A 15,172-nucleotide genomic window follows, 5' to 3' on the forward strand; every position below is an offset into this window, starting at 1 on the left:
CTGAAGGCACTGGAGTTTGCAATTCCAATCCAAGACGTCCAAAACATTCAAACTGAAAAGGGCCTGGGGTGGACTAGTCCAAGCCACTTGTTTTTCACTTGGGGAGGTTCAGATGCTTTCCGCTAAATCATTTTGGAGAACTTGAAATATAACAGCTTTGTTTAAGTTAATACAGAATGCAGTTTATACAGTTTTATTATAGTAAAGGAACTTCGTGTCACACTGATTAAATTTTTTCCTGATTGACAAAACTTTTCTGTGATGTGCGCCAGGGTATACTACAAAAGGGGGTGAGTTGATGAGGACTACACAAAACATAGAAATGCAGAAACTGGCCACAGAAATCATTTCTTCTGGGGGTAGGAGGAGAACAGAGGAGGAAGGAGGGGAGGTTATCAAAAGGCTTGGCCCAGTGGAGTCAGACAGTCCACATGTGTGACCTGGGCAGGTTGTTATCCTATCTGAGATTTAGTTTCCCCATCTGTAAAATGGGGATAATTACGCCTATCTCACAGGTAGTGCAAATTAAGTTACATAATGTCAATAAAGTGTTTAGCATTATAAGAAAATGCTTAAGCAGTAGGTCTGTCATTGTCAGTATTACTGAGGCAGCAGTTCCGGATTCCCGGGTTTTCAGTCATTTGGCCACTCAGTACACATGCATTGGGCAGTGTAATTGTGGATACGACACTCGAACTCCCAGAGTCCCTTTTTCTGCATCTGCTTAAAGGGAAGCATAATGCCTGCCCCTCCCCCACCCTGAGGTGTCAGGAACTCAACTGCAGGTGTGTTTGGGGGCCACTTGGTGGCATGTGCAGCACTGAACAAATTATTGTAACTACATTACTATTAACTCAGAAAGTTTTAAACTAGGATTTTAAAAGATGCCTGTGATACCCCAAATTACTTAACCCTCACTATAAGCTTTACATTTTTCTCAAGCTTAACTCATCAAATGAATTCAATGCCTGATATTATCCAATGCAAATATTGAGATAAGCCCAGAAAAGATTTTCTTGTGTACCTTTACTTTGTCTGCATCCCAGAAATTAAATCAGAAGAGAGAATGCTGGGCTAGAGGAATAGCCTGATGAATAATTGGCATTTGTGTGTTTTCTCTAAGGAAAACAAGAATCAATAGAACAACACAAAAACGTGCCTGCTTTGCTGAAGTACAAATTGAAGTCAGAAGCAGACACGGATTGCTCATGTAATGACCACCATGATGCACGTTTATTTCTTCCCAAGGTGTTAAAGCTTTGGTAGCTGGTGAGGTTGGAAGCCCCACCCATGTTTCACTGCACTGGACCAGGAGCCTGGGCTGGAGGAAGGAGTTCGGGGCAGGCCTAGGCTGGAACTTCTCTCCACCTCCTAGCAGTGAGCATGATCAGACATGGACAGGAGTGTGGTTATGTTTTGATCAGTGCGTAAAATGTATTTGGCTACAGCTGGATATCTCCCTGCCATGGCAGTCTCTAGAAGACGGTGTACAGTGTAGTACTGAACTGGGTTGGCATGCTCAGAGCAAGACAGTGGGAGCTTAGCATTATGTCAGCTCAGGACCAAAGAGACAGTGTGTGATTATTTATTCACTCATCTATCATTTTGTTTATTCAACAAATACTGAGATGTTCCGGACCTCAGGATTACAGGAGGGAAAACAAGTAGATGGTGATACCCCTGCCCTTGTGAAATCTACACTGTACTTTAGAAGACTGACATTAAATTGTTTAAATAAATAAACGAGGTATTTACATAACTGTGTCTTACGAGGGCAATAAAGAAAATAAAGAGGAGATAAGCTTCCCCAATCAGAGACAGCCTCTGAAGATGTCACACTTGAATTGAGATGTCACCACAGGCATTGGTCAGCCCTGTCCTTGACAGGAGATACTCAGCAGAGGGAACAGTGGGTACAAAGGCCCAATGACAACAAAAGTCTTGGCACATTTGGGCAACAGAAGGGAGGCCTCGAGCAAGAGAGAGGGTGGTCTGACAGCACTGGACAGGTTAGGCGGGAGCCAGACCACGCAGGACCTGGCTGAAACAGTCCGCTGGCCGAAACGGCAGTGGCTTGGCCTAGAGTCGACACAATGGGAACAAGAGAGCTGAAAGGGTTTAAGGTGCGTTTAGAGGTAAGAGTGAACAGAACTTAATGATGGATTGAATGTCAGGAGTGAGGGAAAGAAAACCCAGGATGACTCCTAGCTTGAGCAACTGAGTGGATTGTGGTGACATTTGCTGAGGCTTCAAAGTTAAATAACTTGCCAGACCTCACTCAGCTAGGGCACTGGAGTCTAGTTTGTGAATTTACTTTCTCGGTTTATTTTTTTTAATCTGTGAAGTCAGACAATTAGATTAAATTTCCAAGATATCCTCCAGATTTTCAGTTACATCATCATCTAGATTAAATTGTTGATACAGAAACAACCTGAGGTTGAGGATTATGTAATCCTGTCAGACTCTGGTATTTTTCATAAACTGTGCTGTGATGGACATGTTTATCTCAAAACCAGTAAGCAGAATCTTGAGGGTGTCTTCCCTTACACATACAAAAGAAAAAGTAGAAAAAGTGACTTTTTTCCCCTATTCTCTTGGGCACAATGTTTTTCTGGAGTTTCTCAGCAGCACGGTAGTTTGGACTGTCGTGTAAGGTTAGATTATAAACTGTCTTTTGTAGTCCCAAACTAAGACTGCAAAGCCGAAACAGTGAGTTGTTTACAGTGAAGGGCCCTGTTTTGCTTTCTGTCCTGCTTGTGCCTCCGCCAAGCAACCACTCTAAATCTCTCCCTGAGAAGAGAAGCCCCTTATTGGACTTCAAGCCACAGGATCAGTTAGGATGCTACAAGGAACACAGAAAACCCAACAGAAAGAGCCTTGACAGTAGAGACATTTAGTGTCTCCAAGAAGAAGAACAGGCTGGCCTATCAGTTCGGTGATGTCTCAGGGACCCAGGTTCCTCACCCCTCTACTCCTCCTGGGCGCAGGGCTGTGAGCTCGTGGTGCAAGACGGCTGCCACAGCTCTGGGAAACACACGCGCCACACGAGGCCAAAGAAGTGGGTCGTTTTCTGCATTGTGTCTCTTCCAGGGAGAGAGGAAGCCCTTCCCAGGAGCCCCAAGCAGACATCTCCTTGTCCATGGAGCACCTCTTCCCCCTCCTAGACACACATTATCCTTGACTTTACCCCTTTCCTTTATTTCCTTATTCTCTATGACCTATCCATTCTGGTTGTAAACAATCCATCCCCTGCCCTCCATCCCTGCGTTTACTGCATTAAATCAGACCCTCATAAACTCTGCCTGCTCTCCCTGCGTCCAGTTTATCTTCCACAAAGCCACTGAAATAATCTTCTAGAACACAACTCTCATCAGATCACTATCCCGCTGAAAACCCTTCAGTGGTTCTTTATCACATATACAATTCAATTTTTTTTCTACCTATAGGAATGACCTCTCCACTTTTTAAAGAGAATACTTGCACAGCAGCTCAAGAGAGCTCCAGATGGGTGTCAGGCTGCTTTGGCTGAAATGGGGGTGGAGAAGTGGCTTATAGCTCCTCTAGGTGGACCCCTTCGCCTCCCTTACAGGGAGACCCTGAAGCCTTTTCCAGATCCCATGTAGGCAAATGGCAATGCCTAGTAGGCAGTCAGTATGGACCTCAAGAGTGTCAACCAGGCTAGCGGTGTAGACTGAGATGGAGGTGGAAGCCAAGTCAGGAACATGCTCTGTCAAAGTGCACAGGGTGAGGAGGAAGAGGGCCTTAGAGAGAGACAACTCCGAGGGTTGTACTGATAGACTGCCCCGGCGCCATCAGTATCTGACAACACAGTGTTTCCATTTCACCTCTCAAACGCTAAGAATGTTCATTCTAGGAGAATTCGTGCTCTCGCTGTGTTAGACAAGTTAACACAGTCAGATGCTTGAGGGCAAAGTAAGGATGGTTGAAGACCAAAATGCGACTAATATCAAAAACTGCGAATAACGATTTCTAATCATATGAATGTTCTTCTTGTGTTTATATTTTCATTCTTACAGTTTTTTTTTTAAAGGTAAAAGATTTGTGGTTTGCTTTGATAATCCTCAAGATTAGTATTTTTTTTCCTTTCACAACGCTTTTCATGTCAGAAATCCTGAGTTAACCAACATTTCATGTGTTTCCATGTCTGATCAGGGCAGTTTTGAGTTAACCAGGCTTTAGAATGGAAAGTCGACTAGAACGATAGTAGCTGAATATGCTCCTGATTTTCCGTCTTGATATCAACCTGTATTTATTCTTAATGTCTATTTAAGAATTCAGTCTTTTTTGTTGTTCTATGAAGACGAAAGAGCTGTTTAGATGCAGCTTACATGCTGCTGTGAAATGTGACCTTCTTAATGAGAAGGTTAAATATTAATGAAGACTAATTGATGAATAATTTTAACAAGTAACAAACAGCATTATCAGTTTGAAGGAGGAGCTTAATGGGTTGTGCATCTCAGCAGCGGGTGTTTGCACCTTCGGTGACACTGTCAGAAGTGGTGGGGAAGGAGAGGGGGCTGGACAGAGGGCACTGGGCAGGTGATGAGGGCAGCCTCCAACTAGACCAGACTGTCCAATTCCATTTGCTTTTATCCATTCTTGTCCCAAGAACAAGAGGTTTGCGGAGAGCTCATCCCACAGCTCTCCATGACTGTAAGATCTGGCTGTTGGCATCTGTCATTTACTGGCCCTTCCAGGCCCTCCAGCTGAGGTGCCCAACTCCCACCATCCTCACTTTTAACTGAGATTTCACAGAAACTGAGCTCCAACAAGAAGCAGAAAATAAGTATCAGTTGTCTGGAGTTTCAAAGTGATTCTCATTCTCTCCTAATCCTTCTAAATGTGATACGCATTTAGATCAAGAGTAGCAGAGACAACAGTGATTTGGGAAAATGATCATGTTATCCTAGTCTATTTCAGTGACACTCTAACATGGTTACAAAAATCAGCTGTCAGATCTGATCAGTGTTGTTGAAGTGAACAGCCGTCATTCCCAGAGTGGCCGGGGTCAAAATCTCACCCAGCAGGAGCAGTTTTAATGACTGAAGCATCCAGTAACCACGAGAAGCAGCCTAACCTCAAAGCACTGCTGACCTGCTACATGGCCTTTCTTTTCTGTTTTTCAGGCACAACGTGTTTGATTGCTCTGCTGTCAGATAAAGACCTCACCGTGGCCAACGTGGGTGACTCGCGTGGGGTCCTGTGTGACAAGGATGGGAACGCCATTCCTTTGTCTCATGATCACAAGCCGTACCAACTAAAGGAAAGGAAGAGGATAAAGAGAGCCGGTGAGCTGGTGACACCGCTGAGGACCGTCTGCTGTCTTGCTTAGTGAACAAGGCAGCTTGCTTAGAGGGCCCTGGGAGATATAACGTTCCATTACCCAGTGATGAGTCGATCAGTACAGAGGCTGCTGCTAAGGCAGCCAAGACTGGACTTTGTATTATTTTCTTTGAAACGAATGGCCACTGAATTTGCCCTTCTTCCTGGCCAAAGATTCCAAAAGAACCAAGAAATCCCTTAGTTTAAAAGGCTAATGGGGTGGGGGAAGAGGGTAACAACTCAGTGGTAGAGCGCACGCTTGCCATGCGCGAGGTCCTGGGTTCAGTCCACAGTACCTCCATCTGAAAAAAGGCTAATGAGATCTTTAAGCCCCTACTCACCATACTCCGCTTCCCTCCAGCTATGCCAAACCACCAGCCAGTCACCAAATGAACCATGGATTTGATACCTCTGTGCCTTTGCAAGTACCTTCCCCATTGTCTAATGGAGAACACCGTCTTTGTCCTTTAAGACTCCGTTTTTAAGGGTGTCCTTTCAGAAGCCTTCCCTGTCACACTGAGCCAACAGCTCCCCCAGCCTGGGTTAGACATCCCTTTGCTCTTCCCTGACATCCTGTGCAGACCTCTCAGGTCTCCTTTCACAGTGTCCGAACATACCTGGCTCTCTCACCTGTCTTGTCTTTCTGACTGTGAGCTCTTTGAGGCAGGAACTTGGTCTGCTCATCTCTATACTCCCAGCACCTAGCTCAGTGCCTGTTCTAAGTAACTATTTCAGCTGGGGGGTGGGGGAGGAAAGAACCCCTTTTTCATTCATTCTTTCAACATCTAGGGGCTGGGGATACAAACTTACAGGCTGGAATCGAGGTGGGGGTAGGGGAGGTAGTAGATAGGCAGATACTAACAATAAATAAGTAAAAATAGGTAAATGATCTTGTATGTTCCCAGGTGATGACTGCTATTGGGAGACATGAGGCAGGCAAGGGAATGGGGAGGATCGGAGGTGGTCAGCGTAGGACTCACTAAGGTGACACTGGGACAAAGACTTGAAGGAAGAGTATCAGTTGATGATTACATTTTCAAAATTCAGTTTGGGGAAGATTCTTTTCTATTTGTGCAGAGCAGGATTCCTTCCCTCCCCAGACTGACAGCCACGGCAGGTAGGCTCTGTAATGTGCCAAGTGGCAAGCCCAGCTGAGGGTGCCTGTCCCCTGGGTCTCTGCCCAGGAAGGGCCCCTGCTGCCTGAGGGCATCTGCAGGTTGACTCTCAATCTCTACACATCAGCTTCTGCCCAGGACCTAATCAGCACTGGAGTTTTCCCAGTAGGGAGCTATACTGTTGAGTTCAAAAGTGTTGAATTTTATTATTATCTCCCGCTTCAGTGACTGCTTGAGACGCAGAATAATTTTTAAAGAAAGCTTTGGTCAGGTTGGCGATGAGATGGAACAAACAGTGCTTTCAGAGCATCTATCAGGCTTTGATGAGCCTCCCTACTTACAAAAACACCACCTCCCCATGAATCCACTGTGACCCTGGATGTGCAGTACAGTGAGCCTCCTCCGGTGTAAGCGCAGGCAGGAATATGTATACGGTACATCTGGAAATGTCACGTTAGCATCCAGCGCTCCCTTCTGAAATGTCACTCCCATTTTATCCTCCTTCCTCTTCCCTGTGGTGCCCACCCCACCGTCCACCCTCCCCACCCCCACAGTCATTAGAGAAGCAAATTTGGGCACCATGCCCAAGGAGGTTAATCTAACCTGCTGCGTCAAGGGTGTGTTTTACAGCCGGGCTTAATGGACAATGATTGGCTTTATTATCTTTATGTGTGTTTTCTCTGACCTCAGCCTTCCTTGCAGGACACCTTTCCCCCTCCTGTTCTGTGTGACAGTATGCTGCAGCCAGCCTGGGCCAAACACACGTTGGTCCCTCTGTCCCCACCCCTCAGGCTGCTTCCCACAACAGCAGCAACACCAGCTGCCATTTACCGTGTGCTCACTCTCTGCCGGGAGTTAAGCTGAGCGCTTTACACACATTCTCTTTCCCTGTTGTCCTCATTTTGCAACTAAGGAATTGTATTCTCAAAGAGGCTTGTGTGCCCAGGGACACACAGCTGGTGAGTGGTGAGACCAGAATTGAGATCCAGGACAGTCTGACCCCATCGTTCAAAACCCAGCTCACTGCTCCCTGACTGTCACAACCGGAAGTCTTCCCTCCCTCCTCCGTCTGCCTACAGCATTCGGCAGATGCTAGTCTCCCAGAAAAGATACTGCTTTGTGCTTGTAGCTGTTGATACACATGGCTTTCCCTCCTCCCAGATTACTCCTTTAGAGAAAGATCTGGACCTTGCATAACTTTACAGCCTGCAAATTGCCCTTCATGGAGTATAGATTTAATAAATATCTGACAAATAATATATGAATGAACAACATTCTAGCTCCCTTAAAGAAAAAAATAACAATAGATAATATTGAGTGCATGTTATATTTAAGCATGGTGCTAAGGGATTTACATGGATTAACTCCTTTATTTCTCACAACTCCTCTATTTCCCTCAATGAAATAGATACTATTATTGTCCCTGTTTTGCAACCAGGGAAACCAAGGATGGGAGAGAGAGAATTTCTCATCCAAAGTCACACAGTGGAAGTACTAGAGTCAGGAATCAAATCCAAGCAGTCTGACATGAGAGCCTGAGCCTTTAACGACGGTGCTGAAATATACAGATCTCTAATCCTGATCCTATTTGGGAAGCTGTTTTGAGATTGATAGAGTCACACCCAAAGGCAGCCTCAAGCTAATAATGGACCCCAGTGGTCACCTCTGTCACCTGTCCACCTGCCTCTTTTGCCGCTCTCCTCGGACCCCCATCCTAGTGCTCCCTACTGTCAGTCACTCAGCTGCCAAGGTGTCCTTAAGTTCACGCTGAAGCCCTCACGCATCCATACTTTCTACTCTCAATATTCTTTTTGATTTAGTCTTGAAGGCCTATAAGATGAGGGTGTGTGGATCTACTGGTAGAGCACCAAGCCTGAAGGCATGCGGCAGGAACAGTGCTCTGTCCTGGCAGTGCCAGGGTCGGGTGAGGGGAGCACATACAATAGGTCACATGCACTAGATCCTGCTGTGCCTGCCCCCAGTCTGCACCAGGTGCGAGAGAGCAGCTGGTCAAGCTAATGGGCTCGTTCTCTCTTTCCAGGTGGTTTCATCAGTTTCAACGGCTCCTGGAGGGTCCAGGGAATCCTGGCCATGTCACGATCCCTGGGGGACTATCCGCTGAAAAATCTCAACGTGGTCATCCCAGACCCAGATATCCTGACCTTTGACCTGGACAAGCTCCAGCCCGAGTTCATGATCTTGGCATCAGATGGCCTCTGGGATGCCTTCAGCAACGAAGAAGCTGTTCGATTCATCAAAGACCGCTTGGATGAACCTCACTTTGGAGCCAAGAGCATAGTGTTACAGTCATTTTACAGAGGCTGCCCTGACAATATAACAGTCATGGTGGTGAAGTTCAGGAATAGCAGCAAAACAGAAGAGCAGTGAACCCTTCGGGGTCTCAGCTGCCTTAGACTAAAGGACTTTCAACACCCTGGTCTCTTTTAATGTAGTGAGAGGTGTGGGAGTTACAGTTAGGATCATCCACCCAGACGTGGGATGCCCCCTCCCTGGCCATCTTAAGTCTATGTCCCGCGATGAAGAGGGTGCTTTTGGCCAATGTAGTTGAGAGGCTGGAAAATGGTTTCTTTGTGTTTTCCCATTTTTTCATCCAATGTTCAAAGTATATAAATATATAGCTGTAGATTCACATGTGTGAAGTGAGCGGCATGTGTGCCATATATACTCCTTTTCAGATTGTTTTCAAGATCCCTCACGGGGCCCTCCGGGCATCGGGCTTTGTGTCCTCTCATTGGAGCGGGAAGCAGGGCGCAGGGAGCCATGGCCGAGTGGCCACGCCCTTTGCTGAGAGACAGAGCGGTCCTGAGAATGCTCTGTCCTCCTGAGCCCAGGTTTTCTGCTCTGCAGCAGCCCAGAAACAGATTTGGAAATGGTTTATTATTATTCTGTGGCTGCTCTTGGAGGCTGAGCAAGTGGGGAGGATGAGAGTTGCCTGCACAGCGGAAATAACCTCTCGCCCTCGCGCCCCTTATTAGTTAAACAGACTTTGTGTACCACCCGGCCAGTCTTTGTGCGTTTATCCTAATCGTGCATGACCTTAACCTTTTGCTTACACCTTACTGTATGTGATAGGCAGCTGTTAAACTTCACCCCCAGACACCACAATTTTTCACTTTACCAAGAAGTGACAAAAGCAAATCGCGATACCATAATTCCTTCCGTCTCTAAGAGTAGGTAGAGGAAAATAATGGCCGAGTAAGTCACGGTGCCCCTGGGGAAGTCTGCCGCCTGCACTGGGAGAGACAGCTGGTGAGGTCGCCATCCTGAATTGAGCTCCAGCTGCCCGGTTTGGGGCATTTTTTTTCCTCCTATTCTGCGTGCTCTCAAGTGTCTTTCAATCAGTGTTCTGAGAAGCTGCGGCCTAGAACTGCGTGTGCGTTCCTTGAAGCCGAGTACAGCTCCCGGCTGCGCCTTGGAACTTGGCGGTGAACCGCTGGGCTGTGCTTCTGCTTGACGGTGCAGAGGCCTCCGTCTTTAACATCTGATTGCAAGTCATTGAGTTATTGTGGAGCCAGACTTGCTACTTTCCATTTCTTATCACCAAAGTCACGTTTCCAATCTCAGTATTTTACAATCACAGAAGAAGCTAGGTCATCCGGTGTCCCTAATTGAGGTGGCTCAAACAGTCAAACGAGATTTTCATTGCATCTCCACCTCTGTGTGTCCGAAATGCCAGGGTGTCCACCTGGTTTTGTCCTTCCAGCGTGGGCATTTGTCATCATAGCTTCTCAAAGGCCCCACTCACTGGCCACCTCCTGCCCATGGTTCCGCCGCGCCCCCCACTTCGTCCGCTGAGGAGCTGTCCTGAAGCAAGTTCTAGGAGTGAACTCAGGAGGGTGAAGAGATCCCCTTGCGGCTGCCAAGAACCATAATCTGTCTGAATTCCCCCAAGTATATAACCTTTCTTTGACTGAAAGAATTCAGTCATGATTTCCCAAGAGATTTGCTTACTTTTTGTAAATTGTAACATTAGCATTTCCAATATTAGAATTAGAACCTTGGTTTTTTCTGTTTTTAGTTGTAGCACATTTAGCACAAAATACCTGCCCCCATGTTAGATCGGAGTATCCGCCTACTGAGAGACACAATATTTGGATGTGTGTATTTGAGGTGGGGGTGGGGAGACGAATGGAGGATTCATGCTGGGTGTGATTGATGTTGGACAGTCAGGCCAGGTGGACCGAAATTTGCTTGGCGATTGAGGACAGTCTGATTCTGGAGAGTTACCAAAGCCCACATCTAACTGGAGTCGAGGAATAAGCAGTGTCTGCGTTTCATGGTACACAGTCCACTTTCCTTTTATTTAAACTTAACCCAAAATTCAGAATAGCAAGGGAAAGACACTTTTTAATTCTGTGATCATTGTTATTGTCTAAAATGAAAATGGTAGTGTTTTGGTTCTTCTAAACTTTGCTTTGTAGAATTAATTTATTTCTGATTTTAACCAAGTAGTGTGTATATTTTCTACTCCCTTTCTGCCTCTTTTTCACCCACTTTGGCTTGTAGATTTTTTAAAAATAGAAGTTCTAAGCTAAATAATAGTTGGATTAATAGTTATGTCTGAAATCAAAGTACTTCGTTACCTTCTCTCATCCTCCTGGTGTTCTCTCTACCGGAGCCTCCTCCAGCCCCTGGGGGTCTGCAGACAGCACCCCGGGGTGCCCTGTGGCTCACCGGCCACTTTCTAGGGACAGGGAAGGTTGAGTCTAGTTAGAGAAATTGATTTGAGAAGTTTGCATGTGACGCTTCCCTAAACAGCACTGCCAAAGCTTTGGAACTGTCACCCGAGGCTGCCAGACTCCCTAGCCCGAGTTCGCATTGCCAATAGCCCTCATGGTGCCAAATTTTGGAACAGTTTTACAGCCTTTTAGAAATGAAACTGGGAACAAATGGTCATGTGCTTATGAGCCCTTAGCATGATGCCAAGCCCAGGTCTTCATTAATGTACTGCCTTCCTGCTCCTCCACCGGCATTCATACTTTTAAAATGGGTTGAGATGCGGTGGGCATGGGGTGGAGGGTGGAGAAGGCAGGGAAATTTTTTCTTAATTCATTGTATTTGCAATTCTCTAATCAAAGGAATAAACAGTACTTATATGGAAAACTTCAAAGCTAGTTCCCAAGACCGGCATTTATTTCGCATGACCAACTGGCCCGAGGCATGTAACTGTGAGGTCACGGTCCTAATACAACATGACTGTACTCATTACTGGTAACCAGTGGCCACGTTCTGTTCCTTGCCTTGGATGGAAGGGGTTGACCTCTAGAATCTTGTCCATGATAAGGGTATTACAAAGAGTATTTTAGAGAGTAAAGGAGCACATGAAATCTGGATCATTTAAAATAGCTCTTGTTTCACATAACTGTTATGATTTCAACCCATGAACATTTTGTGCAGACAGGATTGTGTGTGTGATGGCATCACCAGTCCTATCTGAAGTGATTCCAGGAAGCTGATTACACAATTGAATTGGATCGTGAGGATATCTGGCAATACGTCAGGGATTCACAGAGGGAGAGCTCACTTTTTCTTGGCCAGATATGCCTTGACTTGCCTGACTTTTTTCCCCTGAGTTGTTTTCAGATCTAACTCTTGCAGTTGTGAACACAGCAAGTTTAGAAAGGGCAACATTTAATTGTCCATCTGAAAGTATAGGAATACATACTCTGGGTAAGGCTTTATTTTCCAATGATCTCAGAAAATGTTTCCTCCTTTTGACCCACTGTTAGACTGATCTCTCAATATTCCCCCTAGATTGTCTTAGCTCATCACACCAGCATTCCCGACCCAGCTCTGCAGAAATGACGCCTATTCAGTTGCCTCTGGATCAGTTTTTTTCTAGTAACACCAAGTAACATTTCAAAGAGCTTGTGTTCCATAGGATCTGCTTTAGGAAATTCTGGTTTATGGAAATATTACTATTTTCTCATTGCTATGACTCTTAGTAGTTGAAAAACAGTTAGCAATTTAGAAGCACTAATCCTTTCACAGGAGAGGCTGGTGTGTTAATGAAAGCAGTGTTAACAAATAGCATGATTTAATACGACCATCAGCAGCTCATGTTGATAGCAGAAGCCCAACAATCCTCCTTAGAACTCTAAACATCAGCTCCCTTCTTTTTCTGTGAATAGTAAGCAAGAGGCTTGCGTAGCTAGGGACTTCCTCAAACTCATTCCAAAAGCTTTCAGTTGCTTTTTTGAAATTATCTTTGCTTTCCAGATGGAATCAAAATATATATTTTTACATTTTATCACAATGTGAGAGTAAAAAAAATATTTAAAATAATAGAAAAGGGGGAAATGGCATATTTGGTATTAATTCATTTTTAAAATTCTGACGAGTTTTTTAAAACGATGTATCCATGGTATAATAATGGAAATGTAAACTATTTACACTTCCTCTCTCTTCTCATTCATTCTAAAATCCCTGTCCCATGTTGTCCCACCTTTCACATTTTATGTATATAGTTCAGCTTATCAAGTTATTTCTTGCCTAAAATGCAAGGCGTGGCTCTAGCTCCATAATTGTTACTGTCAGCCTGGGGAATATGTTTGGAAAGCTCTGAGAGATAATCCCAAAGCAACAGATGAAACAAATCTAGTCGGAAACATGGTACAAAGTGAATTTAGGGTAAAGTCATTATCTTAAAATGACATCCAGTATTTAGGAATATACCCTCCCTCTGGTTGTTATCCAAAATCGTATAAAACTGAAAGTAAAATCGCTTAGGCTAGGTGGCAAATGGCATAGGGCAAGTGACAGTTGACACTAAGGCTTCCATGAGATACATGATTCTAAACTTGTTTTCCAATATGTACATTTATTTGCTAATTCTCTATAATGTTGATGCTGTGTCCATTATTTTTTATTTTTACCTCTGTTAAGCTGCAAACTGTTTAACCAAGGGTTGACGATGATCATGTTTGTGTGCTTAGTAATAACCACACCATCATTTGTACAATCACTTCAATAAATCCAAGTTGAGGACTTTGAAAAGAGCATGTAGTAACTATTCATTTTAACCAACCAGCACAGGCATTTTCACAATTCAAATATCCACCAAAAAGCAAGCAAGGAGCAAAGATGCAGATTATATTTAGAGATATAGTTCCATTTATTCTATAATAAATGGAATAAATAAGTCCTATAACCTGGAATTCTTACCACATAACCCAGCATTCTTACCACATAACCCCCTCTGACATTTGCCAAATCCAAATTAATCTCAAAACCTCCAAGGACCAGAGTCCCTAGCTTTGAGCACAGGCAGATTACCATGAGGGCTCTGATTGCAGACTGTGCTGGAGGGAGGGTTGGGGGACAGGGCAGTCTGTCTGGGTCACTTGCTGCCTCTGTAGGAGAGGGACCAGGTACCAGCCACACTCTCCCATCACCTTGTGTCAGGAGGAAATTCAGAGGTTAAATGTGATGTCGTGCATTATCACAATGTGGTTCTACTATTTATTAGACAATGGGTAATTTAAAATGTGTTCATGCAGAAACAAAGGTAGAAGTAATAGTCAAGGAATTGGGGGGAAAACCTTTTGGATACTCAGACATTGAAAACGTAAAAAGTAGGTTATCAAAAATTTGGCTTATCAGACTTTTATGTGCATAGGTTGTATTTAATAGCAACTGCTAACAACTGCACAGAGGTCAGTAGAAAGCAGGCTTTCCCGCTTCTCACCTATTCAAATGCAAGGCTTCCCATGTAGAGTATTGGCTAATGCTTTGCTTATGTGTTAATAAAGACAATTCTAAAGCTCCTTTTTTTATAGGACTGATGGCACAGGTAGAATCATTCTTAAAAATAGTTTGAAACATTTTTTTTAATTTAAAAAAAGCAACATTAATTTCTGCTGTGATCAAGTTAGAATGTACAGAAAAGCATTTGCAAGAAAATGTACAAGATGAAATCAGAGAATAATTTAAAAGGAAATATTTTAATTAAAAAAAGAAGACATTATATTTTACTCCATCATGAGTCATGCTTTCTGACATCTGTGCTCTTTCTGAAGGAGACAACTTTGAGAAAAAAGAGAATGAATTCTGAGTTATCTATAAAGTTCATAAAATTGCAGTCCCAATTCCATTCTTACCCAATGAAAATGGATACACCACTGTCCTAAACCACTTTTACTGTCCTTGGTTCTGTTCACTTTCCAAATGCTTGACAGTTTTACCCTGAACCCTTTAAGAATTTTTGCATTTTTCAAAAAGGGAATACCCCTTTTTAGAATTTTTTTTTAAATAGTAAGAGACAAAATGCTAGACCTTCCATGTTGGAGTGCCCAAATAAAATTGAAATCAGATAAACATAATCACAGCTACATCTGGGGGTGAGTTTTAAAACTGTTAATTTTCCAAATGCCAGCATGAATACCAGTGAGTATTCAACTGAAAACAGACAATTTCACTTAAACAAAGTACAAGGTTGTTTAATATTCCAGATTCTTAGAGAGTCTTCCATATAATGAAAAGGATGTTTGCTTATATAATTTTTTAAAATCCTATAAGAATGACGCATTAGACATCTCTAACTGAAGAGAATGATGTTTCTTGTGCAAATTTTAAATTCCCATCTGTCTCAGCATGCAAAGACAAAAAGTGACTGCTTAGTATAATAATGAAAACGTGTAACTCCTGCTCCATGGGGAAAAAAAATGAAAAAGCCACGGGACTTTAAGCAAGAA

The 15,172-nt window shown here is 43.9% G+C and overlaps 1 protein-coding gene across 3 annotated transcripts in view; it reads left to right on the plus strand.

Moving 5' to 3' along the window:
* PPM1L (protein phosphatase, Mg2+/Mn2+ dependent 1L) overlaps window positions 1-13,467 on the plus strand; it is a 261,588-nt gene extending 248,121 nt beyond the window's left edge. For all 3 annotated transcript variants that reach the window (XM_006200852.4, XM_072960240.1, XM_072960234.1), the window contains exons 3-4: window positions 5,148-5,309; window positions 8,500-13,467. In XM_006200852.4, coding sequence (XP_006200914.1) covers window positions 5,148-5,309; window positions 8,500-8,846 — 509 coding nt within the window. In that variant the 3' untranslated portion in view covers window positions 8,847-13,467. The remainder of the gene's footprint in view (window positions 1-5,147; window positions 5,310-8,499) is intronic.
* The last annotated feature ends 1,705 nt before the right edge of the window (window positions 13,468-15,172 follow it).

Source organism: Vicugna pacos, chromosome 1, assembly GCF_048564905.1.
Source record: "Vicugna pacos chromosome 1, VicPac4, whole genome shotgun sequence".
Taxonomy (NCBI): Eukaryota; Metazoa; Chordata; class Mammalia; order Artiodactyla; family Camelidae; genus Vicugna; species Vicugna pacos.